This window comes from Myzus persicae, unplaced genomic scaffold, assembly GCF_001856785.1.
Source record: "Myzus persicae strain clone G006 unplaced genomic scaffold, MPER_G0061.0, whole genome shotgun sequence".
In the NCBI taxonomy this organism is placed as follows: Eukaryota; Metazoa; Arthropoda; class Insecta; order Hemiptera; family Aphididae; genus Myzus; species Myzus persicae.
The window spans coordinates 88,494-105,459 of NW_019104028.1; the positions used below are offsets into that span (position 1 = coordinate 88,494).

General features: G+C 28.2%; 3 protein-coding genes across 3 annotated transcripts in view; 2 read left to right on the forward strand and 1 right to left on the reverse strand.

Moving 5' to 3' along the window:
- The window catches only part of LOC111037778, a 65,792-nt gene extending 63,863 nt beyond the window's left edge, over window positions 1–1,929 (forward strand). Inside the window, exon 5 of the mRNA XM_022320535.1 lies at window positions 1,806–1,929. Within this exon, the coding sequence (XP_022176227.1) occupies window positions 1,806–1,929 (124 nt within the window). The remainder of the gene's footprint in view (window positions 1–1,805) is intronic.
- Window positions 1,930–3,874: 1,945 nt separating this feature from the next.
- Window positions 3,875–6,730, forward strand: LOC111037772 (52 kDa repressor of the inhibitor of the protein kinase-like). Its single transcript, XM_022320527.1, has 7 exons — window positions 3,875–3,928; window positions 4,713–5,010; window positions 5,088–5,581; window positions 5,651–5,809; window positions 5,869–6,073; window positions 6,164–6,489; window positions 6,568–6,730. The coding sequence occupies exons 1-7, from the start codon at window positions 3,875–3,877 to the stop codon at window positions 6,679–6,681; spliced, it is 1,650 nt and encodes a 549-aa protein (XP_022176219.1). The 3' UTR covers window positions 6,682–6,730.
- A 5,635-nt stretch (window positions 6,731–12,365) lies between these two features.
- Window positions 12,366–16,949, reverse strand: LOC111037774 (GPI ethanolamine phosphate transferase 1). The gene is made up of 14 exons (XM_022320529.1): window positions 16,462–16,949; window positions 16,268–16,388; window positions 15,802–15,901; window positions 15,499–15,736; window positions 15,296–15,423; window positions 15,060–15,232; window positions 14,769–14,996; window positions 14,464–14,698; window positions 14,217–14,395; window positions 13,964–14,151; window positions 13,706–13,902; window positions 13,407–13,627; window positions 13,144–13,335; window positions 12,366–13,080 (listed from the first exon to the last, which is right to left on the reverse strand). The coding sequence occupies exons 1-14, from the start codon at window positions 16,677–16,679 to the stop codon at window positions 12,823–12,825; spliced, it is 2,676 nt and encodes an 891-aa protein (XP_022176221.1). The 5' UTR covers window positions 16,680–16,949; the 3' UTR covers window positions 12,366–12,822.
- Between the last annotated feature and the right edge of the window lie 17 nt (window positions 16,950–16,966).

Below are 16,966 nucleotides of genomic sequence, written 5' to 3' on the forward strand. Positions count from 1 at the left end.
GTTTGAAATTGTTTTCGAAAACTACTGGGAAGTTTAAAAAATGACCTTTTTAATAGACCATCTGTGACCAATTTCTAATCGATAAACATTGTATGAAACAATTGAACGATTCAATTTGCCCAACATTATGTGTTTACAAAAAAAAAAAAAAATTAATAGATAAACAAAAACGTACAGTATTGTCAGGCTAATAGATTCTTTGTTATCTGCTGAATCAACTGAATCCGAAAAATGAAGAAAATTAGAAAAAGTCAATAAACGAAAATACGCTTCCACTTCGCGTAGTTTCTTTGACAATCGGTTCTTCGATTTCATACTACGTATTATTGCTTTATTCATATACAGTATGATCATAATAAATAGTATGATATTATATAATAGAAAGGTCATCTGTAATTGAAATCTCATAAAATGACAATATAATATTATGTTTTCTGATTTATTTTAACATGTATATATTTTCAGCTAATACAAATATTTTATTTATTTGTGTTTTAAATGTTCGAATGAATACAATATATTTTCTATTGGCTATTGTGGTTCAAAAAATAAAATTTTTCTCAAGAAATAGGATTATATTTTAAAGTTATTAATATATTTTCGATTTCAGCTCTAATAATGAGTGAAATTGTTTCTTTCGTACACGATAGCGGTGTTTTTAAAATTATTTATGAGTTAATATAAAATTATATAGGTAGTTATACCTATAAAGTAAGTCACTTATTACATAAAGGTCTACCGATATAATATTAAGCTACGTATATAAAAATGAATGTCTCTTTGTTTCTCCTCTATATTTCCAAAATCTACTGGACCGTTTTCAAATAAAATTTATATCAATAGATTACTCGTGACTTGGGGGGAGAGAGTTTTTTATAGCTTATTTTTATTGGATTGCTCACTATGAATTTAATTTTAGCTCAAGAAAATCGAACATTTTTTTGCTTAGCAGATGGTTACTATTGATTACTGCCTACGGGAGATATTACTATTTATAATTAATATATTTATTATTTAATAACAAATATTATTATTTTTTTAACGAATCTTAAACAAAATTAAATGTTTTTTATGAACACAATGATGATTTTTGCAATGATTATACTACTATGATTTGTTTTCATATACCAATCTTAACGATATTAGATTTACATTAGCTTTTAAGCATTCATTGAATCTGTCTCCAGTTTTTTGTATTTACATCAGAAATATGTCCAGAATTATTAAGGAGTGGAAAATCATAAAATCAATCATCATACTTCTTGTATTATTTATTTGAACTGAAACAAAATGGAAAACGATAGAAAGACAGATTAATTTTAACCCGGGCAATTTCTGGATAACACAGCTTGTATATTATATATTACTGTTAAGCCCAGTACTAGCGTTTAATTGAGACAACCGTAAACCATTAGCATGACATATAAATATTTGTTCTGATACACAGATCGTATTATCTACTTAAGCTCTACAAAGTATCTCCAGATCAAAAATGGCTGATGCTATATCCAAATAGATTTTAAAAGAATTGTCACCAAAATGTTATACTTTATTCGACTCAACTACTACGTTTAGTATTTACTATGTATATATAGACAATATAGTATAATATGGTGTTATTAGTATTTATTATTACTGTATGATGTGAACTAGAAAACGAATTAAACTTGTTTTTAATCAATATAAAACAATAATAGGTGGGGTAGTATAACTCCAAAATTAGATTGTGGTTTAAGAGTATTGATTAAATTGTTTTTAAATAAAACAAGTGCATAACTGCAATACCGTGTTTATTATTATTACAGTGCGTTTGCCGTCTGGTGCAGAATACAGATGAGAATGATGGATGCATCTGATTGCGCTGCCCACAATAATTTAAATATACCTATTTATAATAATTTCGTTGTGTATTTATTTTTCAGAACGTAGAACATAACATCAATTTAATATTTTCTAGAGTACAACCCAATAGTTCAAAAATGAATAAATAGTAGTTCAGACTTTAATTTTTATTGTTAATGTAAATCATTTGGATGAATTAAACAGATTGTCACTGGAATATATTTTGTGCTTGGCCAACATTTTTTTTTTCTTGTTTATACCGTCTTATTTTTTAATGGACATTTCAGAAGATATTGGGATCGAAAAACTGCTTCTTTCTTGTTAGCTTAATAAGCTGGTTATCCAATATGTTGGGCCATATTAAAACTTAGAAATATATTTTTATTTTTTAATCTAATAGAAATATATACGTTATCTGATCATGTTATAAAAATTAATTCTGAGTAAAGCTCTTACCTATATAATATTTTCTAATGTGGAACCATATTTTTCTTTTGCAATTTCGGCAAAATCGTCGATGTACAGTTGTATCGACATATTTTCTACATGTAGACGATTTGCAATTTTGACGTTAACAATAATACTCCTATAACTATACCCATCTAGTATTACAATTTACAATAAATAAAATAAATTCCATTTTCAATTATCTATTGCATGCATAAAGACAATGGTAATATAATATTCCTGCTGTATTTAAAATAAATAACAAATTTAAGTTTAGATATTATTGAATAACATGTGATTAATTCTTTGAATAATTTGAACCAATTACCAAACAAATTCAAACGATAAATGTGATAAATTCTATTTCATTTTTCAGACTTTAAAAATCGAAACATTTACATACTTATATTGTCTGAATCCGTTTAACTTCTATGGAAAAGTGAAAATTCCATATAGATTAATGACTTTCCTGTATCTTCTCTCTTATAACACCCACAAAGGCCCCCCTAAATACAAGCATTATTGCGCTAAAAAGACTTGACAAGAGATTTATGTGCCATTTAATCAGTTTCGCGGAACGGCTCATCAATCGAAAACTTTTGTATTGTTTTACTTAGCGACTTGAAAAATATATCGAAAATCGTCAATAGGTCGTGCCCTCGCATTTTGATCAATTGCAGGAAAACGTATAATTAATGTTCGCACGGAATTTTGAACTCTTTATTATGCGATCCACTGAGATAATGCTATTACTATTTCATACAAATTATCGTAGTATACCTACCGAGTCACTGCAGTAGACTGTAACAAATTGCGTATAATATTCTACAAACAAACGGCATTCACGGCTTGATAATTCGTCCCATTCATAGTTTTTGTGCGCCCATAATTATTTTATGTCGTCTAACACAATATTATGTAATACCTACCTGCGACGTAAACCTAAATCATTTATCTTAATTAATTGTACAATCCGGAAGCCCTGTGAGTATTTGATTTATTTGACAATGATAATATAGTGATAACAAAGGCAGACAATTCTTGACGTAACAATGTTAACATTCTAGTAGTCGTGTGTTGTGAACTTTACTACTGATGTTCTATTATAAGTTAGTTGTGATAATTGTTAATGGTAAATATATTAAATATCAATACTTAACAGTAACGCTTGGACCTTAATTTAGTAATATATGCAAGCAGTAATAAAATGAACAAAATCAATGCCTACACAAAAATTATTTTTAACTACGCCCGCGCCCTTAAAGCCAGTTCCTCTAAATAAAAAGTACCTTAACAAGGTCATTTAGTGAAATATTTCACTTTAATAATTAATTTTTATTATGACGTGTACGCTTCGCACCTATCCATTCATCGAGGTGACAGTTGCAATACAAAAATACCCCTTTCAAAGTCCAACACATTTTGACGTTAATATGCGACTAACCTTCCGAGAATTATCATGCAAATATAACAGTCGTTAACCTATCGGAAACGGGTTGGTACCTGTACAATTCGTACAAAAATTCACATCTCTTCGAAAATGTGAATCGTTCTCGATTCGTAAATTATATTATTATAAATAAATATGATTCAATGGAATTCAATCTGCGTTCACAACCCCGAATTACGTGCAGGTGTGGTGGGCAAATCAAAAACACACACAATAAACCGCACATACACATTGGGGTAAGGCGCAGGGGCGTAATTAAGGGGGGGGGATGAGGGGGATATATCCCCCCCCAGAGCCTATATAATGTGTATATTTATATATTAATTTGAAGCTTGTGGAATTATATGTCTTATCCGTTTATCGTGCTGACATCACGGCGAAATATATTTAATATTATAATTAATATCAAGAAATCTATAAATAGGTATGCGCATGGAAAATACTGATAATTAGAAAAAACGACTGGCGACTGCAGCTAATCTATTATAGAACTATTGTAGAAGTCTGTGCAGCTAATACGCCGAAACAGTTATCATTTAATATTTTATGTAGTTATTTTTGTTGGGGTGGAACGTGGAACGTTGACGTTGTGTCAGTTGTTGTAATATAAAATATCATTTGTATTTTGTACATTTGTACACGTACATAGTGTATTAGTGCTCGACAGTTTTTAGGTATTTATAAGATAATATTATTACTCTTTCTATAACAACTGTAAATTCTAACTCGTAACACTATGGAAAATAAAAGAAAAAATACAATTCTATCTTTTTTAAAAAAAAAAACAAAACCTAACGAAGAAAAAAATACAGATAATACTGAGGTAAGAATGATACAATTCGATATATTAAATACTTAGGACATAAATACTTAGGTATATTATGTAAATATGTAATGAATTACCTAACTATTTAAATGTCTTAATAGGTATAGAGTATAGACTATAGGTACCTAATGTATATAAATTTTATAGGAAATTAAGAANAATCTATTAAAATCAGAGGGTCGTAATAAATATATAACTCCACAAATTCAAAATGAGATAATTTCAGCATGTGGCAATTTAATCTTACAAACAATTGTAAAAAAAGTTAACAATTCTCAGTGTTTCACTGTCTTAGCAGATGAAACTACTGACATATCTGTTACTGAACAACTTGCTCTTTGTGTAAGATTTGTTGATGAACAAAACAATGTAAATGAGTGCTTTCTTAAATTTATGGAAATACATAGTTTGACAGGAAAAAACTTGGCTGATTCGATTTTAAATGGTAAATTTTACTTAAGATTAAATCTATTTATGTTTGTTGATTAATATTGAGTTTATTATTTGTTTATGTTTTTATAGGTCTAATGAGTTGTGGAATTGATTGTGAATTTTTATATGGGCAGGGATATGATGGGGCAAGTAATATGTCGGGCCAATTTCAAGGTGTGCAAGCTCATATTAGAGTCAAATACCCTAAAGCTATTTACGTGCATTGCGCAGCTCATTCGCTAAATTTAGCCGTATCTACTGCAAGCAATATAAAACCAATAAGAAATTGTTTAGGTATTATTGAAAAATTATACAACTTTTTCAATACTCCTAAACGAAATCATGTGTTATTATCTACTATCGAAAATAGTGACGTTGATCAAAAAATAAAAACATTAAAAAGGCTATGCGCAACTCGATGGGTGCAAAGATACGATGCTGTTCATGATTTTATTGAACTTTTTAAGTTTGTAGTAGATGCTTTAGAATGTATATCAGATTGGAAGGATTCGTCTGCTATAGATGCATCATTACTTCTAAAATCAATGGACTCTGAATTCCTAATTTCAATTAATATTGTTCAGGTAAAAACAATATTTTTAATTTAAAGCAAGTATCTTAAGTCTATTGAAAATACCCTATGTATTTTTCAGCTAATGTTTTCATTTGGTCTACCGTTATGTAAACAATTACAAAAAACCAAAATTGACCTAAAAGAAGCCATTGATCTGGCGCAAGATACTATCAATGAGCTTAAAAAAATTAGAGACAATTGTGAATATGAATTTGAAAATATATTTTCAAAAGCAAAGGTAAAACATAGAAAGTTTGTTGTTTATAATGTCTAACTAATAATATTTATTATTTACAGGAAATGGCTGATGAAGTAGATATTGTATTAAAAATTAAAAGAATATCAAAAACACAAACTAACCGAGCTAATCCAAATGATAATACTTCCAATCCAATTTCAAATGTTCAAGATTACTATAGAATAACTGTCTTTATCCCATATATTGATTATTTCACAAGTCAATTGACAGAAAGGTTTTTGTCACATTCTAAAGTGTTCAATGGTACGGTATTATAATTTATAATAACATATTATCTAATAAGTACATTTGGATATATTTACACTTTTTTTTTGTTTAATTTTGTTCTGATAGGTTTTGAATGTTTGTTTTCAAATAATGTTGATCTAACCGAAAATGACAAAGCATATTTTAAAGAGTTAGTGGAATTCTATTCACCACAAATCGATAAAAATAATGCAATAGCTGAATTGAGGCTTTGGCGGGCTAAGCTCCAAAGAAGTGGGATTATTCCTAAAACAGGAATTGATGCTCTTAGTGAATGCAATTCAGAAATATATCCAAATATTAATCTATTATTAAAAATATTATGCACATTACCAGTTTCTACTACAACTCCCGAACGTATGTTTTCAGCTCTCAAACGAGTTAAAACATATCTCCGTAACACAATGTCTGAAGTAAGTTCATGTTCATCATTATGATTAATTATTATTGAAGTATCTAGTTTTATTTTATTTAAAAATTATTAATTTTAGGATCGATTAAATGGTTTAACAATGATGGCTGTACATAAATCAATTGCAATTAATCCTGATGATGTAATTGACGAGTTGGCTAAACAGCCAAGAAAATTAGAATTTATTTTATAAACGTACAGAATTATTATGTTAATATGTTATTATATACATTATAATTATTAAAAACAAAATAAATTTAATATTTTAAAAATTATTATTTAATTTAAAAGTAAATTTTAATTCTAATATATTCAAAATTTACATTTTGAAGAAATTATTATAATATTGTAATGGTATTAAATTGTGTAGAATTTTAAAGCACATTTATTAATAGGTACATTTTGTGTACATATATATTAGTTTAAGAATTTTTGATGAAATAGTTTTCCCAGATATTATACTTGAAAATCTAAGTATTTATAAAAATATTTATCCCCCCCTAAGACAAATTCTTAATTACGCCACTGGTAAGGCGTATTACGTGTATACCTAACATTAACCCAAAACACACATATCATTATCCGGCCGACTCTGTCTTCTCCGTGTGTGGACCGTTATTGTATATATTATTCGCACGCGACGTGTGTCCTTTGTGTATTGTGATTTTTTTCTAGCTTTCAATCTGGGGATATAGATAATAGTGAAATGGCGAGTGGGAGGGAGATAGCAGACGGGATAGTGGTATTACATACGCGAAGGTGGATTCTCCCGTTCAAAACTAACTAAATTGTCTTCGCTAAAATCGAAGCAGAAAGAACCCGCATAATACCTTTGAACAGGCAATACATATTATAAATGAGATGGGAAAAAAATCCGAATGAAAGAAATCCGTTTGGTCAAAAAACGTTGGCCGCAGGATCAACGGCTTATCTGAGAATATATATTATTATTTAAAACCGCGAAGTAGGTGAATAAAAACCGAAATCGATCAATATAAACTACGCTGTAGTTTACATACGCGTTCACATACGAAACGATTCTATTTAATTTATGAACTTAATTCAACGTATGGGTTCGGTTGAAATTCGAGACAATTTCGTATTTGAAAGTGAATTTATTGGTTTCAATGTGATATTTTTCTCTGCCTTTTTCTACAAACACTATTTGCAACCTACCTATACTGGCGAGAGTGCACTAAAACTTCCACTTATAAAACGCGCCTCCGAGGATTGGGAATCGGTATTCGTGGAAATGAGCTTAGGAGAGATCATGTTTCATTGTCCTCAACGGTTTCTCGAAGTGTAGAAAAAATGTGAATGAATGTCAAGCATGTGTGATTTTAACCGATCTCCATCCGAACCCGCTATTCAAAATTGATGACTTACTATTGATTTTGATTTTGATATCAAAACTACCTAACTAGCATCGAGGTATTCATCGCGTACATTTGAAGAATCCTGACAGGTTTCTTTGCTATGTTGTTCAATTATTGTTATAAATTGTAATGGTATATTTTATAGATTTTATAAAAGAATTAATATAATATGTTTCTAGATAATTCTGAAGAATCCACCTTAGGGTTTCTAAGACTAGGTACATAAATGGACAAAATATGTAAACTGGGCCCGAGATTATCTTTATGGTTGTATACGCTGAAATTCCGGGTAGTGGAAAAATTCGATTGTAAACTTGACCCGATAATTTTCACCTTGAATAAGCACAATATAATTTAATCTGAAAATAATAAATAACGTTATAATGTGTATAACGTATTATACACAATTATTTTATTATAAATTCTGCTATGAAAAATTTGATTATTTTTTAATATTAGGTGTGAAAATGAAAATAAAATGAAATAACTTTCACAGGATAATGAAAATCACCTTCTCGTTGTGCCCTCTAGGATATGCTAAAAAAAATACTTAAAACATACTATAAAATAATTATTAACTAGATATGAAAAGACCTGGGCATATTATTTTTATTTGGACCGAGTTTATGTGTCAACCATTTTTACCTAAAAAAAATAACTGGGCCAAGTTTACAATAATTGCCCACATAAACTATTGCCCCTGCGTAATTTTTTTGTTTTTTAATAACATTAATCACCAACTCTAGCTGTGTCTCTGTCATATATTTAAAAGTAAAATTGGGTGTCTTATTCAATTAGTTTTTAATTAAACTGGATCTCTTTGTACTACCAGTTCTGAAAAAGTTTTATTGTTTTAAGCAACAACAAAAAACGAGTTTCCTGGTTTACTTTTTATTCCGAATAAAAATCAATTTAACTTTTAAAACTAACTCTTTTCTTTGCTGAATAATGCAAATACTTTGGTCTTTTAAAAATCTATTCAGTCTTATTAAAATATGTATATAACTCGTAAAACTCACTCAACTCTGAACTGTACGGAAAATTCGTTTCGTAGGTCGTTGGAAGGTAATTGTAGGAAGTTACCGGTAGCTACCTAACGCGATATATATACATAATAATTAATACACAGTTCGTGGTGAATATTATATTTGATAGCAGAAATAGAGCAGAATTAAAGCAGAAATAGATTCACTAAATATAAATTCAAGTATTAAACTAGCCGAGTGCCATAATATGGTCGAACGACATAATCGTGGATAGACAAATAATGTCATATATCGACAAGTGAGAAAATATAGAAGGTGTTCACAATCCAATATTTCTGTAGGTCCGGGCCACCGAACTAGCACCAAATGTCAGCTGACGAAAAATAAAATAATTGTAATTTGTAATGAATATATTTTAACATTCATTACTTATCAGAAAATTCACAGTTACCTATTATTTTGTGCACTTCTAACTTCCAAAACAAAATAAAAATGTGCAAGTAAACGATATACACATTTGCAGTGTCGTTAGTACTTAAAAACGCTTATAAAAAACAAACACATAAACAATACATAATATTTTGTAACATATAATGTTGTACTTATACCCATAAGAAAATAATAGACGTCAAACTTCCACAGTACACGCGCAGGTGCTTTAGGTTTTTATTATGAAAAACATATTTCCAATATGAGTACACTTGACATCCGTTTTAATATTTCAAAAGCATTTTATATTTTTATTTATTTTATGAATGCGAATGAAAATCTATGAACATGTATAAACCTACTTCTTATTATATTGTGTCTGTCATTATATTACTATTATATAATATTATGAATATTAACGGTTTTGCAATTACAATATTGTACTCGACATTCTAAAAGTAGTTATGCCCACATAATATTATAAAGTGTTCCATGCATATTGTTACAGAACAAAATATATAATATTATGATGATTTAAAAGTTTTCTTTGTCTCCGAGAATTTATTAAAACTCTTGAACCGTTTATTTGTTATCAGATGTTTGCACAATTCATTATTGTATACACAAGGTAATAGTATATTATTACATCACCGAAAATAATTAAAATAAACATATAGGTAGCCAGGTAAGTAAATGAAAATGCCAAACAGTGGCAGTGAGTACAAAAGACGTCTCATTAAGCGCTCTATTATAATTTATAATTACACTGTTTTATACATTGCGTTGTATCTTATAATTTGATTTTAAGTAGTGCGGCGCAAAATATATAGTTTTCTAAAGACAAATAGTAAAGATGTACTGTTTTAAATTAAATCAGATTGTATTAATATTTAATTTGTTAATATAGATTATAAGAGTAAAAAATGTTGATACATGAAATTACTCAAGTTTAAATTACATTATGGAATAGATACAGTAAATGAATGATGAGGACATTAAAGAAGTCGCTTTTTGATGTTCATGGTACAGTGCGTGAACTACGAGTAATGAAAAATCATGAAACAAATGTTAGAAAATGTTATGAAACAATGAATGCATTTTGGTCAAAAACTTTAAAAAAGTATTAAGACTAGAGACTTCAATTCGGAAAAATGTAGATGGTTTATTTTTTTATGAACAATTTGAAATTATAAATATGACCTATAAGACTAAAACATTTTAGTCCACCGATGACAGCCGTGCACAAGGTACGCTCCGTAACGTTCTTCGTAATTCGACATTACTTTTAAATGTATAATAAAAATACTCCACTGTCCTGATCGAAGATATGCGAATCAAAACGAGTATCCCGACGTCCAGTGTGCTGTTTGTCGCCAGATGGCCTGAATCCCATCGGAATTCTTTTTAAACTTAATGCGTCGGACGGCGCAACGTTTAGGCAATAAAGGTACATAGCTGTGTAGAAAACCATTTTCAGAGTATATTCAATATAAGACTTTATTTTTGTCCAAGTTATTACAGTCATTTTCAGCGACCTTACGGATAATAGTCGAGTGCTTGAATTATGCCATATTATAAACCGTCCATTTAACCCTCTCGCACTTTATCGGAAATCCACGATCAAGATTCTAGAACATAACCTTAGATGTTCAAGTTATACTGAGTTGTTGCAATTTTTTTATCTTAGATGAATATTTTGAATAGTATTCGGAACATGGAAATAGATACATTTTACAGATCATGCTAACTACGAAAATTATTGGCCTGATTGGAAATTTGTCATTTAAAATGAGAACACGAATTTTTATTTTTTTTCTTGATTTTATACAGTACAAAAGCTAAAAATAATGATTTTTTTATGTTTTAGTGGTTCATTTTAAAGTTAAAAAACTGATCGTGTTGAAAAAAGTTTTGTTTTTTATACATTTTATTCTTTGATATAGATATTAAGAAGCGTCAAGTTAAATATTTAATCATACTTTTTTACTTTGATGTTTTTTGTTGCAGCTCTTTTTTTTGTGAATTCTATATTATACTATCTAATGATACATTGAAAATCTAAAAACTTGGTTGGTAACATAATCATTTTTGTCTGTACCTTCAATATTTGAATAACTGCAAAATGTATTTAATATAATAATGTGGGAATCTTATGCATTTTTTTTTATAACACTTGAAATTTATTTACGGCAAACTCGAAGTAGGTATTGTAAAACAAGTCCTTTTGTGCTAGACTGTCGGATATTTTAATTTGAAACGGTTCGATACACGGTTTTCTCTCGTAAGAATATATTAATGTTTTATTTATAGCAACTTGCAATACAATGGTATACATTTTTGATCTTATATTCTTATCCAAGTACATATTATTATAACAAAGATATCTTGTCATCTTGTATTCTTGTAGATAATATTTAAAATAAACTGAGTGATTCTATTTCTAAATGTGAAGTGTATATTACCACACATTTGTAGCATACAATTGTGAACATATTCATTAAATCATCTTGTGCATAAACATATATTTACCTATATCATAGTTTAAGCTCACCACAAGGAGAGGAATATTGGGAAACCACTAATATGTTAGTCTTAAACATTATTTAAATGCTAAAATTAATTGAATGTTTGTCATTATTCCTAAACCAAAGTTTATAATATATGTATTAATAATAATAAATCGCATTTAATGTAACCACAAATTACTAGAATTGTGTAATTTATTATTTTTGTTTATTTACAACTTATGATGTTTTATGATATATTCTTTTGATAAATTATAAATGTTTGATATTCATAAACTTTGATTGTTCACGTTTTTTTTTTTATCTTGTTACAGCGCAAAACATGGTTTCCTTAACTGTGTGTATACTACAAGTAAAATCAAGTGTGGAATAGAAGAAGCTATTTTTATAAGAAAAATTGCCGAAACATTATCTGAAAATAAATTTGTGTCATCAGCATGTCGACATATTGAATTAGGACATTGCAACACAGCTCAACAAACAGTGTACAGTGTATTCACAATAATGTTTAATATATTTATAGTTATATGGTATTACAAAATATAATGTAAAAATATCTTGTGACAAAAATTATTTTATATTTTTATTGCAAACAATACAAAATAAAACATTTGTTATGTTGATAAAACTAACTAGTATAATATATAGGATACACAAGGAACATAAGTTATCGATAAAATATTATTTCTTAGACTCTAATAAGATTTGTCCTTTACAGATTTTATGTTTGTAGCTAATAATTAATGAAAGGCAAATAATTTTAAAAAAGTTGTATTAATTTTTCATTTTTGTAGATATAGATACTATTTATTTATAGGATAAGGACTACATTTTACTGATAACTGCTGTCGTGTATCCTTTATATCCAAGTTCATAGTGAATATCGATCATAATAATGTTATGAGATCATAATATAATAACAGTGATTATTATGCAATTTATAAAAAAAACAATCAAATTCATTTTTGTTTTATACAAAATAATATAAGTAATATAACATGTTCCCAGTTTTAATTCTTTACGTTGATTTTTTAGTAGTAGTTGGTAATATTTGTTTAGTACTGCCTTCAGAGGTTTTATTTTCAACACCGATTAATAATCCTGCCAGTCCATACATGAGGGATAAAAATAATGCAAGTGATTGAACAACTACATAATGAGATATTGACATCCCTATATCCAACCAACTGCCAGTATTTTTTATTAGAAATAAAAAATGAAGACCCATTATGTTGGACATAGCTAACATTAGAACAAACACATTGACTGGAGGTATCTAAAATCAAAATAATGATCTTAAGTAATTTATTATTTCTCTAATAAAAAAAAGAAAACCAACCTTTAATTTAATACTGGTGAGGTAGAACGTACAACAAGTCAATAAAATAGGAGCAAGTATTTTGAATAAAACCAATCCCATAATAATAAATGGGGAAAATACTGAGACAAAACACCGTCCAATTGATGGATCAAATGAGTTGATAGATGCAATATTCCCAGTGCCGAAAAAAGATCCAAAGCTAAATAACAACTATAAAAGCTTGTCCGATTAGTTTATACATATTAAATGTAATGGTAGATACTAATATGACATTTGCTTACAAAAAAGAATGCATGTCTCCATTGAGTCCATAAAGTTTGACTAGAGTCTTTTGATTGAATCACAATTTTTCTCCAACACGATAATGTTATTACTAGAACAAGCATGAATAATACTTCCAAGTTCAATGATAGTTGAATATAAGGAATACCAATTGATAAAAGAACTGACGTTTTGTTAGATAGAAGATTTGAGGTTTTTCGGATCAAAAACATTGATAAAACTAAAAACATACAAACATTTTTAATATTACAAAGAGTAATTTTCAGAAATATCACATTATAATAAAATATTATATTACTTGATATTGTCCAAGCAACTATTTTGTTTACTGATGACAACCCTTGTTTATTTTCTATACTACTTGATACACTCACAACGTTTGCAATAGCTATGGATAAGAATAATACTTGTAACAATGTAGTTATCTTACGTACTCCATTTTGGTTTGTGTAGTGCAGTACTCCTGCCAATAACAAAATAATTGCACCTAAAACACTGGTTTATACATTTTCGATTAAATATAATTCTGAAGGTTATATGCATTCTAAGTATTTACACGTAAATTATATTTGCATGGCCATCAATAATAATTACTGTAGGGAAAGAAGCAAATAATGCAGAAGAAACAAATATTAGAACTATTTGAGTGGGTGAAAATCCATTTTCTATCGAACAGCACGTCATCCAAAAGCACAGTATAGCTAAAGCTAAAGTTAGTATGCGACGTTCAAAAAATGTCCACACCTATGAGTAAAGAAATAATTGTTAATTGTAAGCTTATCTACTTTTAAGATTATTTTTAAATTTACCAATAGTTCAATACCAATCAAATAGAATAATATTTCAAACAATTCTAGACCTTTAACTTGTATTATCATTTGCCTTATACGTGATAGATTAAATATCTGTAAAATCTTAGTAATACATATGCACCACAGTATTAATGGCATAAATGTGTACACATAAAATTGGATTGGAAGAGATTGGGCTGTAATAGAATAAATTATTTTGAAATTAAAACCGATTAATTCAACTAATATTCAAGAGAACATTTACCACTAATAAAAACTGAAGAACATATAGCAACTGTTAAAAATGTTCCATTGATTAATAACTTATGCAATCTATTAAGTTTTCGACACTTTTTAATAGGATTGGTTTCAAGTATGAGTAGAGTAATCCAACCAAGGCTTATAAATGTTACACAAAAAAGAAGTGGTAATTTGTAATATGTATTATAGTAATGAATTCCTTGTAAACTTAAATTTATCCACTCATAACATAGCTTCACCTATAAAACAATAATAAATCTTTAATAACATAAATCATTATCAATTGTAATATTATTGAAAACAATTTACACATTCGTCAGTTTTTGAAAGGTTGATGAATTTTGTAATATCTTGAAGATATCTATCCTGAACACTAGTACTGAGTAATTCATAAGGTGAATAAAATAATTTAAATAATTGCTGTTCAATTTTTACACGTGCTGTAGAAAATGCAGCATTTATTTGTAGTGCATTAACCAGAAGATATTTGGCTTGATCTTTAGCGTCAGTGTTAAATAAATGTAAAGGTAAAATACCCTAAAAAAAATTATAATTGATTATAGCCCAAATGGTTTTTTTAATTTTTAAATTAATACATACAACTGAATGTACAGGTATAGGTACACCAATTAAAGTAGCCATAAGTGGTGCAACATCAGCTTGATTAATATTCACTGGCAAGGAGTTTGAAAGTTTTTTGGCATATGATAACCCAGCACCCCATGTAACTATGGGCACTTCAGTTTCGCTAGCTGAGCCATCTCCGTGAGAGCCTATAATAACAATTATAGTTTTAAAATACATAGGCCATAGACATGTCAGTTTTCAAGTCTTACCCCAATCTGTCATACCATGGTCAGATGTAAATATATATGCAGTACGGTTATCGTTATAGTAAGATTCTATTAACTGTTCTATTTCTTTAATACCTTTTTCGATATAAATTAAATTTTCTAAATATTCTCTAAACATAACATAATTTTAAATTTTTAAGAAACATAAACAAGAACAATAATAAAAATATATCTTATGAATTTACTTTGAATGTGGTTTGTCAATATGTCCAGAAACATCTGTACCCAAAAGATGTAAAAATAATACTAATTTTTTTTTCATCAACATCCTTCGAATCATTTCATCATTTTTTGACTCATCAAAGAACAATTTAACTTTATCAATTACCCATTTTGACAAAAATATACTAGAACCATTCTTGCCACTAAAATCTTGTAGTTCAGAATCATAGGTATAAGTCTGTACATTGCCCGCAGTTGCTCCTATAAAATAACATACAAATAAAATTTAAGTTATTAATAATGTTGAAAAATGAAGAAATTATTACCTTTTTTGAACATTGAAACAATATCTGGACTACCCCAAGAAATGGTTGTATCACTTTTATTAAATACTGAATCAAATTCAACCACATTATCTTTCCATCCCTATGAAATATATTTTAAAATTAAATATTTTTAACAAGAAGTATTTTTGTAATACAATAAAAAGTAAAAGATTTCATATCTACTACTGATTAGGACCAAATAAAAATTATAGGTGTATTACTAGCATTCAAAACATGATACAGTATAAAATATTTAACAATTATTAAGTTATAACATTACTAATTGACATTCAAAAAGAAAGTTCTAAAATAGCAGTAGTCTAAACACAATTTCTATTTTGTTTTATCTTTTCTGTAATATGCATTACTTATATGCCAATATTTTTAACAAAAATATCAATACAATTGGTATAGTTGTGAGTAGATATAAGATCTCCTAAAAATATATTAAACAATGTCATAATACTTTAAAAATAGCTGATGGGTCTTCATAAAATCCCGCTATAAGAGCTACATGCCCAGGACGTGATTCAGTTGGCACTCGGGTCCGACATATACCATACGTAGCACTGGTTTTCAATAAATTTCTGAAAAATATTAAATAATGATAATAATATTAATGAAATAAAAACAATGTTAGTATATATTTGGTATTGGTACTTGAAATAAAGGCTATTTCCATTGGCATAGTTGTAAAACGAATCTGCACGTAATCCATCTCCGACAAATAGCACTAGACGATCAGCCGGTGGAGCATAATCAACATGCTGGTCTGGTATACCACTGATGATTGGCGATTTGAAATAAATATCAAAAATAGAAAGTAATAATATCAACTGAGCAAAGAATCCCAGTATTAAAATAGTCCAATTGACCATGATTTTTTCCTTTTTAATAATTAAACACTATGACATTTATGTGTAAAAATAAATTAAAAATATAATCTATACTGGGTATGTATATCCATCAGAATTCACAGATACATTTAAAATAATTTAATAGTAACAATTAATAATGTTACCATGTTAACATTTATATTGAATACACATTACCCAGCAATACCATAAATTATATAGATAATAATTAAGTAGTCAGCCCTCAGTTCTCAAGTTTCAAATACAAATAGTAAATATCAATACCTAATAAATATTTACCTTATAGTTTT

Bases quoted from the DNA above. Each gene is read 5' to 3' on its own strand.
- LOC111037774 (XM_022320529.1), bottom strand. From the start codon at position 16,679: ATGGTCAATTGGACTATTTTAATACTGGGATTCTTTGCTCAGTTGATA. The intron at 15,737-15,801 runs GTAATAATTTCT...GTTATTTTATAG, and splicing joins TGTTTCAATGTTCAAAAAAG to GAGCAACTGCGGGCAATGTA. The intron at 14,997-15,059 runs GTATGTATTAAT...AATTTTTTTTAG, and splicing joins CTATACCTGTACATTCAGTT to GGTATTTTACCTTTACATTT.